We start from the raw sequence: 19,074 nt of genomic DNA, 5'->3' as shown, positions 1-19,074 counted from the left end.
CAACACATCTGCCACACTGATCCTCCACTCTGGGGCCCCTCAGGGATGTGTACTTAGTCCCCACCTGTACTCCCTGTTCACCCTCGACTGTGTGGCCAAACACGACTCCAACACCATTAAGTTTGCTGATGACAACAGTGGCAGGCCTGATCACCGACAACAATGAGACAGCCTATAAGGAGGAGGTCAGAGAACTGGCAGTGTGGTGCCAGGACAACAACCTCTTCCTCAACATGAGCAAGACAAAGGGGCTGATCGTGGACTACAGGAAAAGATGGGCCGAACAGGCTCCCATTCAACATCGACGGGGCTGTAGTGGAGTGGGTCGGGAGTTTCAAGTTCCTTGGTGTCCACATCACCAATGAACTATCATGGTCCAAACACACCAAGACACACTATTCCCCCTCAGGAGACTGAAAAGATTTGGCATGGGTCCCCAGATCCTCAAAAAGTTTGATAGCTGCACCATCGAGAGCATCCCGACTGGTTGAATCACCGCTTGGTATGTCAACTGCTCGGCATCTAACCGTAAGGCGCTACAGAGGATAGTGCGTACGGCCCAGTTCATCACTGGGGCCAAGCTTCCTGCCATCCAGAACCTATATAATAGGCGGTGTCAGACAAAAGCCCATAAAATTGTCAGACTCCAGTCACCCAAGTCATATACTGTTTTCTCTGCTACCGCACGGCAAGCAGTACCGGAGCGCCAAGTCTAGGACCAAAAGGCTCCTTAACAGCTTCTACCCCCAAGCTGAACAATTAATCAAATGGCCACTGGACTATTTACATTGACACCCCCACTTCCCCTCCATTTGTTTTATACACTGCTGCTACTCGCTGTTTATTATCTATGCATAGTCACATCACCCCTACCTATGTACAAATTACCTCAACTAACCTGTACCCCAGCACACTGACTCGGTACTGGTACCCCCTATATATAGCATTGTTATTGTTATTTTATTGTGTTACTTTTTATTATTTTTTACTTTGGTTTATTTGGTAAATATTTTCTTAACTCTTCTTGAACTGGTTAAGGGCTTGTAAGTAAGCATTTCACCGTAAGGTCTATTCGGAGCATGTGACAAATAAAGTTTGATTTGATTAGGTAATTTGTCAATCATTTCATTTAAGAGTAATGCTTTTTATTTTGATGGAGAGCCTTTGTTAGAAAAATATTTTTAATAGATTCATAAACTGTAGAGACAAATATGCACAGTCAGCTAGAAAGTCGGAAGCGCTCAGGTCCACCCTCGTGAACAAGATTCTGATTGGGGTAAGTGGATTTTCGCATGCTTTGATTGGCCACTGACTCACCAATCGTTTGCCCTCATTAACTGGCCTGTCAAGAAGTCAACTTCGACATTTCCGGTTTTAATTTGGCATCGCGTGGTGAAAGAAACCTGTCAAAAATAAATATTCTCCTCAGGACGGTGACAATGTACATTTTAAAGTGTTAATTTTTTCACAGGACTAAACCCAGCTCGCTAAAGTAGCCAAGCACCTTGGAGTTCTTTGGTGGATTGATATCAAAATAATTATCATCAGGTGGGTAGCCAACGCAATGAATGACGTTTGAAACATTATGCTTGAAAACGTGGTGCTTGTGATGTAAAATGCACTACTAGAGCCTTTTAAACAAAAACATTGGCTGCTGGCATGGATATCTTAGTTGCTACCACTGCTGCATAATGGCTAGCTTTAGCTTGCCCTTGCCACTTCGTCTCCCAAGTTTACCGGGGCATGTAGTCAAGATAGCGAATCGTGTGGCTAAAGTCAATCCAGGGTCAAATTAATCAATACAAATAATGTATGAACCATACTCCAGCGTGCCAAACAGCCGCCTGTTAACGGCGGGGTAGGTCCAACCATGCTATTCAAGAAACTGCGTTATGGGGAAATGTGGACAAATCATGTATTTGCCTCTAACGTAACATATTTGGCCACGAGTATATGCGTGTTCCATAATAAATGAACTCCATATTCTATTTAATTCCTAGCTCTCTCGGCTGCCTCCTGTGCTATAGGTCTACGTGTAGGTACTGTAGCCTACATATAAAAACATCGGACTTATCAAATAACGTCAGGCGGTCTAATGCAATGCATCTCAGTGCTAGAGGTGTCACTACAGACCCTGGTTCGAATCCAGGCTGTATCACAACCGGCCGCGATTGTGAGTCCGGGTTTGGCGCACAATTGCCCCAGCGTCGTCCGGGTTTGGCCGGGGTAGGCCGTCATTGTAAATAAGAATTTGTTCTTAACTGACTTCCCTAGTAGTTCCGTTGGTGAGATATTTTGCTATATTGTTTCCTGCTAAAGAGCGGTCGTTACTCGCCACCACATCCACGAAGTCTTAAACCCCGCCTATTTCTACAATTGTTCTTCTTAAATTAGGATTTTAAACCTAACCTTAACCACACTGCTAACCTTAAATGAAGACAAAAAAAGCTACTTTTTTTTCAGGAATTTTGACGATGTAGTATTTGGGTTTGTGTGGCTGTGCTATCTAGTGGAAACCCAAAAGAGGTGGGAGAACAGAATGGGTGGTGTCGGGTTTACTGATGGATTGATACATTGTTTCTTGGGACTGTAGTTCATTTTCTCAAGCGCGAGTGGCTGTCTGGTGTCAAGCCATTGATGTTTATCTTTTATTGAACCGTGTCTAATATTTGTTGGCAAATTACAGAAGACTATCGAAGACTATAGGTTAGGCTTTTGGGATCTTATTTGGAGAAATTTTCTTGGCACATATTTTGTCACACGTCCAAAGATGTCTGTTTTGGATGGTAAGTTTTCTGTACCTGTCTGTAATGAGTCGGATCGCTACTTTCCCATTGCTATTGATTGGTCTTGACAGTTATCTTTTCCATGACTATAAGTCACTTCTTGACTTCTTTTTAGTTTGTAATGATTTCAACTTTTTAGAACGCAGTGCATTCTTTTTACTTATCTATATTTCTGATGTCTTGAATTTAGGCTACTGAGAATGTAGATTTCACCACATCGGTATTATACAATACTGGGAATTGAAAAATTAGGCTACCAATCTCTTAGTGGGGGATATTTTCATCTTGAGTGATTTGCATGTCAATTGTACCCGGAGCTTGGTTGCAGCTATATTTATATTTTCTTAACATAATAAATCCTGTATAGAACACAGGGTGAACAAATCACAATTGACTGGTTCAATAATGGAGGGGCAGGTAGCCTAGCTGTTACCAAAAGGTCGCTGGTTCGAATCTCCGAGCCGACTAGGTGAAGAAATCTCTGTGCCCTTAGGCAAGACACTTAACCCTAATTGCTCCTATAAGTCGCTCTGGACAGTACATCTGCTAAATGACTTAAAAAATATATATAATAATATTGACCCAATAGGCTTGACTTGGTCATGGCATAATGGATATAGGAAGAAAATTCTATATGTCCATTAAAATGGATCAATAAGCCAACATGTGGGTAGACATTTACATGGCATCATATGTAACGATGTTCCATTTCACCTATTGTAAAATAATGTGGTGCTTGCTTATTAATGACTACAAGCTGCCTCGCTCATTAGAACACAGGCATGCAGTGGTTTCAAGAAGGCTTTATGACTGAACGTCTTTAAACTGACCTTATCCTCTGTCTGATAGTTTTGAATGGTTCCAGCAGAATGAACGAACTAGCCCTCTCCCTTTCATTCTCTCCTTTGGTCTCATACTCTTTGATTGTTTCGAATGGTTCAAGCGGACTGAATGATGAAATACCTCTGTCGCTTTCTTTTTCTCCTTTCTCCCGGGAGATATCAGCAAAGCCGGGATGGCAGAGTTTCAGGAGAAGCTGCGGCTGCAGCATGAGACCTCCATGCACAAAGAGCTGGAGAAGCTGCTGACCACAGCCAAGGGGGCTGAGCAGGAGGTGGGCCTGGGGTTTGGAGCGAGAGTACCTGGTGCATGTTTGTGGATCCAGGGTGGTTGTTTTGGAGGAGTGAGGAAATTTCTTGGCATGCTGGACTGAGTTCTGAGAGGGTAACAGGATGGTGAATGACCTGTGTGTCTCTCGATGGGTCAAACACAGATGCACACACTTCACGATTTCACAACATGGATTCACTCTTTCTACCTCTTTCTGCTCCTCTCCCCATTTTGTTCACCTCCCCACTCTTTGCCCCGCTGTTTACTTTAATCCCCAGCAGGCTTGATGTTAAACCCTTTCTATATATGATGTAGGCCATACATTCCCACATAAATCATTGTCACTTTTCCTCACCACTGAGCCCTCACCTTACAAAGCATCAGCTATTACCATGCCATCCAACAAGCACAGCGCACAACCCATCAAAACAATCAATTTGACCAGAAACTGGAAAGATAATTCTCCTCCCTGCTTAGCAAACAGTTTGTATGCAGTTAGCATTGCTACTGCTAACTACAGCATTGGCATGATGGCAAAAGCTTACAAGATAATAATTCTCACTCTTTAGAGTAAGTGGTTCCTTTTTTACACTCCTGGTTTCACTTCAAACACAACACATTAAAGTTAGATTGCGGAGGGGGGAGAAACGCAATTAAAACCCACTAAGGAGCCCGGAGGGTTGAGGAACGAACAGTGAGAGGGCTAGGTGGGAGATCTAATGATTTTCCCAATGGGGGCATTTAGAACACACTGAACCGAAATGTACATGAAAGCCATTAAGCAAAGGTCAGAAAGGAGGGTTGCGGGCAGAATGCTTTGATTATAGGAAGTGGGCAGGAGAGGATGAAAGTCTACGCTTCACCAAACAGACTTCATCAACAGACTAGATAAATAATGATGCATATAATTTGGAATAGAAATATTGAGTTCAGATTAGAGGTCGACCGATTCATCGGAATGGCCGATTTAATTAGGGTCGATTTCAAGTTTTCGAAATCGGTATTTTTGGATGCCGATTTGGGCGTGTTTTTTTTTTTTTACACCTTTATTTAACTAGGCAAGTCAGTTAAGAACACATTCTTATTTTCAATGACGGCCTAGGAACGGTGGGTTAACTGCCTTGTTCAGGGGCAGAACGACAGATTTTTACCTTGTCAGCTCGGGGATTCAATCTTGCAACCTTACGGTTAGCTAGTCCAACGCTCTAACCACCTGCTTTACATTGCACTCCACGAGGAGCCTGCCTGTTACGCGAATGCAGTAAGAAGCCAAGGTAAGTTTCTAGCTAGCATTAAACTTATCTTATAAAAAAACAATCAATCAATCATAATCACTAGTTAACTACACATGGTTGATGATATTACTAGTTTATCTAACCTGTCCTGCGTTGCATATAATCGCTTAGGTACACGTTGCTCCAATACGTACCTAAACATCAATGCCTTAAAAATCAATACACAAGTATATATTTTCAAACCTGCATATTTAGTTAATATTGCCTGCTAACATGAATTTATTTTAACTAGAGAAAATGTGTCACTTCTCTTGCAACAGAGTATATGCAGCAGTTTGGGCCGCCTGGCTCGTTGCGAACTGTGAAGACTATTTCTTCCTAACAAAGACAGCCGACTTCACCAAACGGGGGATGATTTAACAAAAGCGCATTTGCGAAAAAAGCACAATCGTTGCACAACTGTACCTAACCATAAACATCAATGCCTTTCTTAAAATCAATACACAGAAGTGTATATTTTTAAACCTGCATATTTAGCTAAAAGAAATCCAGCAGGCAATATTAACCAGGTGAAATTGTGTCACTTCTCTTGCGTTCATTGCACCAGAGTCAGGGTATATGCAACAGTTTGGGCCACCTGGCTCGTTGCGAACTAATTTGCCAGAATTCTACGTAATTATGACATAACATTGAAGGTTGTGCAATGTAACAGGAATATTTAGACTTAGGGATGCCACCGGTTAGATAAAATACGTAACAGTTCTGTATTTCACTGAAAGGAAAAACGTTTTGTTTTCGAGATGATAGTTTCCGGATTCGTCCATATTAATGACCTAAGGCTCGTATTTCCGTGTGTTTTATAATTAAGTCTATGATCTGATAGAGCAGTCTGACTGAGCGGTGGTAGGCAGCAGCACGCTCGTAAGCATTCATTCAAACAGCACTTTTGTGCGTTTTGCCAGCTGTGCTTCAAGCATTGTGCCGTTTATGACTTCAAGCCTATCAACTCCCAAGATTAGGCTGGTGTAACCGATGTGAAATGGCTAGCTAGTTAGTGGGTTGCGCGCTAATAGCGTTTCAAACGTCACTCGCCCTGAGACTTGGGAGTGGTTGTTCCCCTTGCTCTACATGGGTAACGCTGCTTCGAGGGTGGCTGTTGTCGATGTGTTCCTGGTTCGAGCCCAGGTAGGAGCGAGGAGAGGGACGGAAGCTATACTGTTACACTGGCAATACTAAAGTGCCTATACTAAAGTGCCTATAAGAACATCCAATAGTCAAAGGTATATGAAATTCAAATCGTATAGAGAGAAATAGTCCTATAATTCCTATAATAACTACAACCTAAAACTTCTTACCTGGGAATATTGAAGACTCATGTTAAAAGGAACCACCAGCTTTCATATGTTCTCATGTTCTGAGCAAGGAACTTAAATGTTAGCTTTTTTACATGACACATATTGAACTTTTCATTTCTTCTCCAACACTTAGTTTTTGCATTATTTTAACCAAATTGAACATGTTTCATTATTTATTTGAGGCTAAATTGATTTTATTGATGTATTAAGTTAAAATAAGTGTTCATTCAGTATTGTTGTAATTGTCATTATTACAAATAAATGCAAAAAAATCGGCCGGTTAATTGGTATCGGCTTTTTTTTTGAGGTCCTCCAATAATCGGTATCGGCATTGAAAAATCATAGTCGGTCGACCTCTAGTTCAGATGCACATCCACAACTGTGTATGCTGCTATAGGTTTGGTCAGGCCAGCGTTTTCTCGAATAACCTCCGCCAGCTCCATTTGATTTGGTCTAGGTGTCATAATACCCATAAAACCAGGGAAATGGTTCCAATTGTTTTTCTATTCATTTTTCCCATAGGGGATTTTAGAAGCACTTAAAATAAGGGATGTTTCATATAGTCTTACACTGGTGTGACGCTTTGATACCAATGTAAATCTCTCTTGGACTTGGTGACTTCTCAATAAATTCGGCTGGATTTACTCTCAAATTCGAAAATGCTAATTAGCATCAAAGTAGACATCATGCAAAACTACAAATCCCTGGAAGCTCCTGCACGTCATCGCTAGCTGACACCTTTGTAATTAACCGGTATTGTGTCAATTTTAAAACTTGCACAAGATGGTTCACAGAATTGTCCATTTAAAGAAATGTAGCCAATTTATTAATTACTACATTTAGATAACTAATCCACATTTTCTTACCTTTGCCTCAATTCAGCGGTCTCGTCCAGATCATGTCATTTGTAGTTCTTTATGACAGCCACATTGGCAGCTAATTAGCGTTTCATTTGGGGGTGTAAATACAGGGGAATATATTGATAAGTCACCTTGTCTTAGATGTTTTACATGGTTATCAAAACCATTTCCCTGTTTGACCACTAGGTTTTATGGCTCATACTGTGGTACTATATTCCAGTATAAACACACCTGATTCAAATGTTTTACTAATCATCAGACTTTTTGGAGACGACTGGAGGTGTGGCTCAGGGAACTCTTCTAGGCCCTCATCTCCCTTTCAGTCATTGACAGCGCAGGCCGGGATGTCGACAGTAGGTGGAAATTTGTTGAAGATCTAAATCTGGTTCCGTGCCCTCTCCTGATTGAGGGCCAGGAGCTCCAAGTGTGTGAAGATTTTAGGGGTAATGGTACAGAAAGACTTACAATGGGGCGAGCAGGTTGCTACTATGGTAAACAAGATCAACAGGAAACCCTTTGTCTTTCGCTGTCAGCCTCCTAAAAAAATCTCAATTCAGAGTCTGGTTAATCCCTGACTGAATCACAGTCACAGGCAGGAACACCTGCAGCCAAAACAAACTGACTATACCAAAGTCTAGTTTACCAATCCTATATTTCTGCTCATTGGTTAATTATTCTCTTTGGGACCACAGGACGTTATTGATTTAGATTTTTGTAAAAAATATATATATAAATAAATGTTGCTCATATCCATTAATATTTTGTATGCTCATGGATTTGTATTGAATTAGTTGAATCAGGTGTGCTGATTCTGGAATACATCAAATAAATGGAGATGGCTGAAGTTACTAGAGGTTTGGGAGACACTGTTTTAGGCTTTAGTAATGTTCTGATTTCAATAGGATGTCTTTTATCAGGCTATGTTTTGTGAGAGGATTGGATGCCATTATGAATAAATGATGAGGATGTTGATCATTTGCTTCCATTCAGAGTCTGATCCTTGGCACTTTCTGTTTCAGATTTCCAAAAAGGACTTTGAGGGTTTTAAGAACCTCTTCCACAGATTCCTCCAGGTAAAAGGACCCTCTGTGAAATGGGACAAGATCCACAAGCCCCCAGAGGATCTGGTGAGTAGTTCGGTTTTAACCCTGGTTGTCTACACGCCACAAGCTGAAAGCTCAGGCATTTGTTATTTGCATAAGAAATTACAAGATATTGTCATACAGATCAGCCTATGTCGAAAAATGGTTCCCTTCCTTACCATTGGAAATCCATTGTTTCTGCAGGTGCAGACCTATTTTCATGTTGCCCCTCTTGTACAAGGGATTATCTGACCTGTAGTTTCTTTTGTTTTTAAATCAACTTTGTTGCATGTTTAGTGCTAGTCCACAAACTAAGGTCTCAGAAACACTGTTGAGTGTAGCATCTCTCTGTGTATGTTGGATGAGATTGGATCTCTAGGCCAAAGCCCTCTTCTACAATGAACATCCACACCCCCATCTGAGCAGATAGATGCCAACGTGGCTCCATTCAACTGAACATGAGAGCTGTGGAGTTACAGTGGCTGTCAAGTGACACTGGCTCTATGGGGGCAGAATGCTATGGTCCTGTCGTCCTGCAGCAGACCAGGGGAGAGTCTGGGACAGAAAGCCCAGCCAAGCGCCAGTACACCGCCCCCATCCTCTCCCAGCTGACTGGAACATGTGAGGCTCCAGTCAGAGAGGGAGTGTGAGATCTGAAGGGTCACTGGGGTGTGGGCTTTTCCCAAGTCTAAACGTCTAAGAACTTAGCGGTTTTGAGTAGTGCTGGACAAGAGACTGCACCTATGGTGACAGGAGGTAGACTCCGTTTAAAGGAAGGAGGGGAGAGTTTCAGGGAGACCTGGGCTGGAACCACTGACCCATGGAACACTTAAGCCACATGCAGAAAGGCTACATCCAGTTGGTATATAGTTGCACACACTTGTTTGTGAGTCGATACATTCCCAAGCGCGTGAAGCCCACAGATCTTAATGAGTACGTAGTAAAGGATGGAAACAAGCACCCCACACCAACAGAACTGAAACGAGGTAACCAGATCCAAGAACACTGTGTGTAGCTATGGGCCAAAGCAAGCCAGCTATTTATCACCTGGGTGACATTTTAGTATCTCAGAGCCTGACCCCCCCCCCCTTCCCAAAATAACCTCTAGCTCATAGGTTACCTATAAATAGCCTGACCTTTCCAGCATTTCAAAGCGCAGCCTTGAGGGAGCAGGATTCTGGCCTGGGTGATATTTGGCTTACCCTGCCCCAAGCCCAAGTTCACACTCTTTCTACCCATGTGCATGGGTGGGTGTGTAGGCCAATCTGCTCTAGCAACCTCACTGTAGGACTGTCTTTGGACAGTCTTGTTTTGGGACGTGGTTCATGGTCACGACCATAAGGAGGGAATTTGAAACCGTATCTGGACTCGTTCCGCACTTGTGACACAGACAGGTCACCTTGGAGACCTTGAGGTTAAGTTCAAACAACTAGTTCTAGTTCTTATGAGTTAAATCTCATGTTGTATTTCTTATCGACAGAAGCTGTATGGCTCTGAAAGGGTTAATCATTTATCTTATATAACAGTAATGTCAGTCTTATGCAATAAATCTGCATAATATTGACTTGTGAGTTAATGTACCTAATTGAGTGAATCTCACAAACAGTCCATGTAAAATAAAGTGGCTTTCTATTATTCGACGGATACTGTCTACTTCTCTACCAGATTCCCACAGATTCCCCATTCCCTCCCAGTTATGTAATTGCTCATAGGTCAATATTGCTTGTTCTGCAGAGATTGACTGTTTGAATGGTTGAAGTCCATGGCTGGTAATGCGCACCTCGAGTTTGCAGTCACAATATTTAGTAGTTCTAATGCTCCATCAGCTAGCTAAGTGCATGGAAAGAACCCTACATTTTGAGTCGCCTAGTGAATAATACCGGCCCAAGAATGGAACCTTGGGGCACTACAGTATTTATTGGAAGCATTTCAGACATTGTACAATCAACCTGTACACATTTTTATTTGATCGTTTTCCACATTCTAAAGGGATTATTCAGGTTCTTTGCTGTTTTACTCTAGTAAAACTCTAACTAATGAATAAGTGAGATGTGTTTCCCCTTCTCTAAATCTAGTCCAGCTTGGACTGTCTTACTTTGGCCCAAACCACATTTCTTCCATGAATTAACTCGGTTAGATCCCAAGAAAACCATGGATTATCTGAACCCTTATGACTTTGAGCGACTGAAATTGTCTTGTATGATCGCGCAGGAAGCCAAATCAAATTTTCAAAAATTCTGTTTCCTAATAATGGGTGGTTTTGCCTTTTGTAAAGAGAACTACATAGCTCACAATGAAAGTAACCTGTTTCATCGAGAGTAATGGCACCTCACCTCAATAGCCCAGACTTGGGTAAACGCATCTTATTGCGCTGTGTTATGACTGACAATGGAGAACCCACACCTTCAAACGCTGTGGTCTTGGCTCCAACACAGCCATGAGACTGTTGTGTGTTGGGAAGGATCCCCATAAGGTAAGAAACATTTGGTATGTCTTCGAGAGCAAAATGTTCATTGTGATCATGGCAAGGAAACAAAACACGAAGCGTATTTAAATGATTTAGGAAAACAGCCTTAATGTTATACCCAAACATCATTATGGTGTCATCCAGAGTCACGTTTATTTATTTTTCAAGCCATGGCACACAACATTTTACATACAGCAGGTTTTAAAGGACCAAAGTTTTTGTTCGGCTTTGTGTTTTCATGTTTGCCATGGAAAAATATCCCAATGCTGGTATCATCCCCAGTGGCGTGTATTCATGGTGCCAAGGGAATCCAGGCTTCATGATGCCAAGGGAAGTCAGGCTTACCCCAAAAATGTACCAACATTTCCATCAATTCGCAAGAGGCTGAATGTATCTCACCAGAGAAAGCATACGAGCGAGTGAAACAGTGCCCCTCTGTCTCAATGTGTAGACCATCTATCTGATGCTGTCTGGTCAAAAAGAGTATGACATTGTTGCCACCCGTAGCATTGAATGCAAGGGAAGCCAGCGAGCATTTGGCCTCCCTTGATCAAAAAAGAAAAAAGTATGGCTATTTTAATCAGCGAACTGAACTATGAATGGTCCTGGCACACCAAAAAAAGTGTCAAGGGAAGTCTATTTGGATTTGGCTTCACTCCAATCACATCAATAGCAATACATAATTGACAGAAACTTGATTTGTTTAATCTTGTGTTGTCATCCAGTGGCTAGCTAGCTAAAATTGACCCTTTCCTATACTGAACAAAAATATAAATGCAACATGTGACAATTTTACTGAGTTACAGTTCATATAAGGAAATCAGTCAGTTGAAATAATTTCATTAGGCCCTAATCTATGGATTTCACATGACTGGGCAGGGGCACAAATACTCCTCAGTTTCATCAGATGGCTGGTCTCAGACAATCATTCGACTTCTTCACCTGCGTGAGGTCCGGGGCTGACATGCTTAATGTGGTCTGCAGTTGTGAGGCCGGTTGGAAGTAATGCCAAATTCTCTAAAATGATGTTGGAGGTGGCTTATGGTAGAGAAATGAACATTAAATTCCCTGGCAACAGCTCTGGTGGACATGCCTGCAGCCAGCATGCCAATTTCACACTCCCTCAACTTGAGACATCTGTGGCATTGTTGTGTGACAAAACTGCACGTTTTAGAGTGGCCTAGCAAAAGGTGCACGGTGTAATGATCATGCTGTTTAATCAGCCTCTTGATATGACACACCTGTCAGGTGGATGGATTATCTTGGCAAAGGAGAAATTCTCACTAACAGGAATGTAAACACATTTGTCCAACATTTAAGAGAAAAGCTTTTTGTGCATATGGAAAATGTCTGGAAGGTTTTATTTCAGCTCATGAAACCAACACTTTACATGTTCCATTTATATTTTTGTTCAGTGTAAATTAGCCATGGATGGAGAAGGATTTGGACTTGTGGTTTTAATTAATTCTTCGTACTGGCCAATGATTATAACGCTAATTCTGATCGAACCATAAATTCATACATTGTGCCCCTGTGCTCGATTTTTATACACCTGTCAGCAACGGGTGTGGCTGAAATAGCCGAATCCACTCATTTGAAGGGGTGTCCACGTACTTTTGTGTGTATCACGTCGCAAGGCGTATGAACGATCAGGTTATAGAGCAAACAAGGCAATTATCAGAAAACATGTAATGTGGCATTTATTTTCTGGTTTGGCTTCCCTAGTGATTTTACGCCGCTAATGATTGGACCGGCCCTAATCGTGAGGTCTTGGATATTGTAGAGCTTGGGCCAGTCTTTGGTAATGTCGAATGGGGACCAACATGAAGATTTAGCCTAAATGTTGTTTGTTAAATCCTTATTGAAGATTATTATAGCCTGTATGTCTTGAGGGAAGTATAATTGTAGAATGATACGGCTCTCCAGACTCCTATTCATTTAAAAGGGGGCTATGTTTGTGGTGATAGTCAGTCTAATAATAAAATAAAATACACGTTGCTTCGTGTATTTTCCAATAGTCCATACACACTGAATACAGTACACACTGTCAAACAATAAATTGGGTTTGTTGGGAGAGTGCGTACAGTCTGCCTCTGTAGCCTATAGAGCCGTTTTCCCAGACAGTAGGCCTAGTCATAGACTATTTATTTTATTTAACTAGGCCGTTAAGAACAAATTATTATTTACAATGACGGCCGACGCTGAGCCAATTGTGCGCCGCCCTATGGGACTCCCAATCACGACCGGTTGTGATACAGCCTGGAATTGAACCAGGGTCAGTAGGGACGCTCTAGCACTGAGATGCAGTGCCTTAGACCGCTGCGCCACTCAGGAGTGACTAGTAAGAAGTAGCCCACCACTTTCAATGGAGAGTCTCAATTGAACATGTTTTTTTAGTGCAGGACTAGGAATTCTCCTAATATGTCTGGTCCTGGAGAACACTGCCCATAGCATTGGGAAATCACATTTATAAGGTAGATTTGAAATGGCCTATCTGTGGGAAGACATTGTCAAGATATTGCGAGGCAGTTTGAGTTCCTTCATGGTCGCTCTCTCATCTCGATGGCTTGTCTCATGAAGGTGTGAGCGGTAAGGAAGAGGCCTGGCTGCCTGTTACCATGCCAACTCTGAAACTGTAGCCTCCCTCCGACGGTGAAGGAAGTGTGTGTGTGGAAAGGTAGTGCAGGAGGTGTCATCATACACTCCCATCATACTCTCCTGCGTCTGTCTATGCATTTGAGGATGATGGGAGGTAAAGTTTGGGGTGTATGTAAGTTGAGAGTTGAAGGCAGAGTGTAACGGATTGTGTAAAAGTTAAGGTCTTGAGTGTGACACCACACAGTCTATAATTACTCCCTGTCCTTTTTTGTCCTCTTCTGTTGTACATCTGTCATCTTTCCATTTGCCAACAGCAGGGCCAGTAAAGGCCAGAGGGCATGTTCCTTCTCCCTGGGAATTATTCTAAATGGCTGGAAGTACAGGAAAGGAAATGGAAGTGAATAATACCCACAGTCTGACTATACTGACTATACCACATCTAGCTTACTGTATTCAGTTCACAGTAAAACATACCATATTAACAGTTTGCCTTTTTCTATTATGTAGGCTACTGCTGTACCTTGATGTAGGCCTACAATAATTAAATATAGTAGGCCTATTGTTTTTTCCTATTGGACAAATGTATGTCTATAGTTACTCCAGGCTTTCAGTTACTGCATGTGGAAGTTCACCCAGTGTGGTAACACACTAAAACTTGGCAAGAAATGCATTTTCTCTGCTTTTCTTTAACAAGTCGTTGCTTTGAATTTCACCCCCGTGTGGTGTTAATAAAGCTCAGCTAGCCAATTTTACCTGTAGGTGACAAAATTGTATTTGAAAATGTATTCTGTCTGTTGTAGGCCTAAACGTTTTGTGGGTTTGTTGCATTTATAGGACAAGTGGGAGCATGGACACAAGCCACGCATTGCGAAGCCAACGAATGCTTGAATAAATAAGCTCTCTACCTTGACATATGCCTATTGATAGTTGGTCCACAGCAATGGCTTTTTCTGGACCCTTCAAGAGGCTCTGTTTTTAATTTGGCATGAAGATACCATATGTCATATTGATACACAAATAAAACGCTGACCAGATACATAGTTAACACCAGCGTCATCCTTTACCAGTGATAACACTTTGTTACAGCCTTTGTGGCTGTCCCTCCTTTGTCGGGGGGGGGCATTTTCTGTAGGGGTGTTTTGTTCTCCCTCAGTGAGGATGTACTTTATCTCCACTGCTCTGGGTTTTGACAGCTGTCGCCATGGCTTCACTGAACAGCACTGTTACGTAATAGGAGTCTGGAGTGATGCCAGCTCTCCCCTCTCCACCCCTCCTACGCTCCAAAACAGAGCACACAACCCCCCCTCAACCTACGTTGAGCAACCCCAATACTGCCCCCCAGTTGTCACATGCTGAACTGAAGATCCAACTTTCACAGGGATTGATATAGAAGGTGGCTCTATTGCCCGGGCAAGTAAACTGAGCAGTCGGCAAGTTGAGTCTTCTCTGTGGTCACCCCATTGGACAGGTGAATTATTTTATTGAAAATGACCAAACTGCAAAGCATTGTTGTAGCCTAAACTGAGATTTCTTGATCCTCCCAATTGTTTAATAGAAAATCGGTCAATTTATAATTTCTGTGTAACTTACTTACTACTTTGTTAATGGAGGGCCTGCACTGAAGCGTTGTAACATTGCCAGTCTGTGTAAACATCTATACATTTTTGGGCAAGTGACCATACTATTCAGGCTACTCACAGTATCTGACCCGCACCTCTTTCCCTCCCTGTTGCAGATCCACCCCTATGACAAGATCAAGGCCCAGGGGCTGCCGGACAGCGTGGCGGCCAGCCTCAACAAGCTGGTGGTGGTCAAGCTCAACGGAGGCCTGGGCACCAGCATGGGCTGCAAAGGCCCCAAGAGTGTCATCAGTGTCCGCAATGAGAACACCTTCCTGGACCTCACCGTCCATCAGATAGAGGTAGAGGATACGATATTATATTGTACTGTAGGATAACAGGATAACGTAGAGAACATAACATTCAAAACAAAAATATACAAATATTCAGTATGAGACAATGTTAACTAGAGCTAGTTATTGTAGTACTAGATATTCATTTCTACATTCAACATAATTTAGAATGAAATGACAGTATGATAAGAAACTATTTGGGAGCCAAACTCCAGTCATAAAAATGCCTCCTGAGTGGTGCAGCGGTCTAAAGCACTGCAATGCTAGCTGCGTTACTACAGATCCTGGTTCGATACCAGGCTGTGTCACAGCTGGCTGCGACCGGGAAGACCCATGAGGCAACGCACAATTGGCCCAGGGTCGTCCGGGTTAGGGGAGGGTTTGGCCGGCCGGGATGTCCTTGTCCCATCGTGCTCTAGCGACTTCTTCCGACACATTGGTGCGGGTGGCTTCCGGGTTAAGTGTGCAGTGTGTCAAGAAGCAGTGTGGCTTGGCGGGGTTGTGTTTCGGAGGATGCACGGGTCTCGACCTTCGCCTCTCCCGAGTCCGTACGGGAGTTGCAGCGATGGGACAAGACTAACTACTATTTGGATATGACAAAATTGGGAAGAAAAAGGGGTTAAAAATAATACAAAAAACAAATGCCTTCCCTCTCAGCACTTAAACAAGACATTCAACGTGGATGTGCCTCTTGTTCTCATGAACTCCTTCAACACCGACGAGGACACCAAGAAAATCCTGCAGAAGTACACACACCACCGGGTGCACATCCACACTTTCAACCAGAGCAGGTAACACACGCACACAGACGTCCGCCCCTACAGAAATATACACCTGGGTTGTGTCCAGCAGGGCACACTGTTTTAAAGCGTTTTGCAATGTAAAATCCTAATGAGCATTGCTCTTGGACAAGTTCAGGTACATTCCTGTTTCGAAACATTTTCTCTGTACTGGACATGATCCTGTTCTATTACGATCCTCCTTAACTCTTTCCTGAACATCCTCTCCCTCTTTTTACACTCATCCATCTCTCCTCCACTCTCCATTTCGCTCTTCTCACCTCTACCTCACTTGACAGGTTGTCATTGTAAATAAGAATCAGTTCTCATTGACTTACCTGTGTAGATAAAGGTAAATAACGTTATTAAAACTCTCCTCCTGCCCCTCTAGATACCCAAGGATCAACAAGGAGTCCCTGCTGCCCGTGGCAAAGGACCTGGGAATGCACGGCGACCACGCCGACGCCTGGTACCCGCCCGGCCACGGAGACATCTACGCCAGTTTCTACAACTCCGGCCTGCTGGACCAGCTGATCGCCGCGGGCAAGGAGTACATCTTCGTGTCCAACATAGACAACCTGGGCGCCACCGTGGACCTGTTCATCCTCAACCACCTGATGACACAGCCCAAAGACAAGCGCTGCGAGTTCATCATGGAGGTCACGGACAAGACCCGTGCAGACGTCAAGGTGAGCAGAGGTTTGTGTGCTAGCTAGAAGCAGGCAAGGGGCACTGCAGCCCAGAGGACTGCTGGTTTTCCTTTCTCCCTGGTGGTTCATTAAATTGTTAATGTCGCTGATGGTCAGAGTCCACCCACCTCGGCAGTATTTGGGGACCTTGGGGCTAAAGATGTAAGACCGTTAAAAAGAGTGATAAAGCGACAATGGTAGAGGATAAATTGATCGTGATGAAAGGAAATTTCCTACAATTGTATGAACCATTTTGCGAAGTATTATACCTCAATGTAAAATGGCATACAGCCTACCATTTTTTTAAATTTCCTGACTGCTCATGGTTCTGCCACGCCTCTCAATCTCTCCGCAGGGTGGCACGCTGATCCAGTACGACGACAAGCTGCGTCTGCTGGAGATTGCCCAGGTGCCCAAAGCCCACGTGGACGAGTTCAAGTCGGTCACCAAGTTCAAGATCTTCAACACCAACAACCTTTGGATCTCCCTGGCCGCCATTAAGAGGCTGCACGAGCAGAACACCATGGACATGGAGATCATTGTCAACCCGAAGGTGAGAGGACAGGGGAAAGGCGAGTCTTTAAATGAAAACTGGTATCTGTATCTAGAGTGGGTTTAGTTCGTAGCCTTGTGTTTTAGGGTTTCCTTTGTTTTTACTCTTAACCATCCCATATGAATTCATATTTTTCGGATGGTTGTCACCCATGGCAACTCAACTACGATTAGATTTGCATAATGTTGAAATAGCCGCCACAAGCTCACTGAACATTAGCGTTAATTACCCCTCAACTACCTCCTCCCCAGACGCTGGACGGTGGTCTGAACGTGATCCAGCTGGAAACAGCGGTGGGCGCTGCTATCAAGGCCTTCGACAACGCCCTGGGCGTCAACGTGCCCCGTAGCCGCTTCCTGCCCGTCAAGACCTCGTCGGACCTGCTGCTGGTCATGTCCAATCTCTACAGCCTGGACGCCGGCTCGCTCACCATGAGCAAGAAGAGGGAGTTCCCCTCCACGCCACACGTCAAGCTGGGCAGCTCTTTCACCAAGGTAATGGAACCAAAATTTAGATTAATGCATTTTGAGTCATTATGGCAGACATTTTGATTTTCTATACATTTGTGGGTCTTTTATTGAAGGAGGTAGTCATTCATATTTTATGGTTTGAATTGTTATAGGTTCTTGACAGTATATAAGTGACCTGTTATGGTTGCAGGTCCATGACTTCCTGACGAGGTTTGAGAGCATCCCAGACATGCTAGAACTGGATCACCTCACAGTGTCAGGAGACGTCACCTTTGGAAAGAATGTCTCTCTCAAGGTAAAGGCTTCATACCCAAAATGGTACCTCATTCCTATTGCATAGTATCTACTTGGAATAGAGAAAATTGATTTTGGGCTACTTTTGCTTGACATCTCTCTCCAACTGTCGATGTTTTGGGTTACATTTGTCTACGTCCCCGCCTCACTATCCATTCCACAGGGAACTGTCATCATTATTGCCAATCACGGAGATAGGATTGATATTCCTGCCGGAGCAGTGCTGGAAAACAAGATTGTATCTGGCAACCTGCGCATCCTCGACCACTAAGGCCTTCAGGACACAAGCCGGTTGCACAGACAAGAGACTCAAGGACAAACTATACCTAGGACTGTTTTAGAGCAAGAAAGGTTTTTATCACTGTGATCGATCATTTATCTGCAGCTTACAAAGAAAGACTTGACCACAATCAGGGTAATTTTAATCAGATTAAAATGAGTGGGATGGTCCTCCTAATGAGCGTTGTGGTTCAGCACACCGTGCAAACACAAGGCTTCTGTTGGAAGCCGAAAGCTGTTACAGGGTTCTAAGGCTGTGTTTACACAAGCAGCCCAATTCTGACAAAAGAGCTGAGCTAATTGGTGACAAGGCATATTAGTGGAAAAAGATCAGAATTGGGCTGCCTGTGTTGCAAATTCTGAGCCAACTTTGACCTGAATAAAGTGCAATATTGATTCAACGTGTCAGACCTGTCTTGATTTTAAAACTATTCTAGTTTAGTGGCAAATCACAATCATATAAAGGTGCGGCCTCTGAAGTGCCCATCTCAACACTCCAATGTAGGGCTCTCCAACCCTGTTCCTGTAGGTTTTTGCTCCAACCCTCAACTAGCGCACCTGGTTGATAAACTGAATCGGAAACCTACAGGAGGGTAGCTCTCCAG

The 19,074-nt window shown here is 43.2% G+C and overlaps 1 protein-coding gene across 4 annotated transcripts; it reads left to right on the top strand.

Annotated features, from left to right (window-relative positions):
- Window positions 1–1,371: 1,371 nt before the first annotated feature.
- Window positions 1,372–18,870, top strand: LOC106585850 (UTP--glucose-1-phosphate uridylyltransferase). Of its 4 annotated transcripts, none has more exons than XM_014172575.2 (10): window positions 1,372–1,548; window positions 7,606–7,699; window positions 8,366–8,473; window positions 15,229–15,414; window positions 16,063–16,196; window positions 16,576–16,873; window positions 17,229–17,426; window positions 17,678–17,920; window positions 18,087–18,191; window positions 18,354–18,870. In XM_014172575.2, the coding sequence occupies exons 2-10, from the start codon at window positions 7,691–7,693 to the stop codon at window positions 18,459–18,461; spliced, it is 1,389 nt and encodes a 462-aa protein (XP_014028050.1). In that variant the 5' UTR covers window positions 1,372–1,548; window positions 7,606–7,690; the 3' UTR covers window positions 18,462–18,870. The 4 variants fall into 4 exon arrangements, with proteins under 4 accessions (XP_014028050.1, XP_014028024.1, XP_045561815.1 ...); XM_014172549.2 differs by lacking the exons at window positions 1,372–1,548; window positions 7,606–7,699 and adding exons at window positions 2,496–2,786; window positions 3,785–3,900; XM_045705859.1 differs by lacking the exons at window positions 1,372–1,548; window positions 7,606–7,699 and adding exons at window positions 2,496–2,786; window positions 3,785–3,969.
- The last annotated feature ends 204 nt before the right edge of the window (window positions 18,871–19,074 follow it).

The sequence above is a fragment of the Salmo salar genome, chromosome ssa02 (genome assembly GCF_905237065.1).
Source record: "Salmo salar chromosome ssa02, Ssal_v3.1, whole genome shotgun sequence".
Taxonomy (NCBI): Eukaryota; Metazoa; Chordata; class Actinopteri; order Salmoniformes; family Salmonidae; genus Salmo; species Salmo salar.
This window is presented reverse-complemented; position numbering and strand designations above follow the sequence as displayed.

Coding starts and splice junctions, on each gene's coding strand:
- LOC106585850 (XM_045705859.1), top strand. Junction 3,970..8,365: donor AGGGTGGTTGTTTTGGAGGA/GTGAGGAAATTT, acceptor TTTCTGTTTCAG/ATTTCCAAAAAGGACTTTGA. Junction 17,921..18,086: donor TGGGCAGCTCTTTCACCAAG/GTAATGGAACCA, acceptor TTATGGTTGCAG/GTCCATGACTTCCTGACGAG.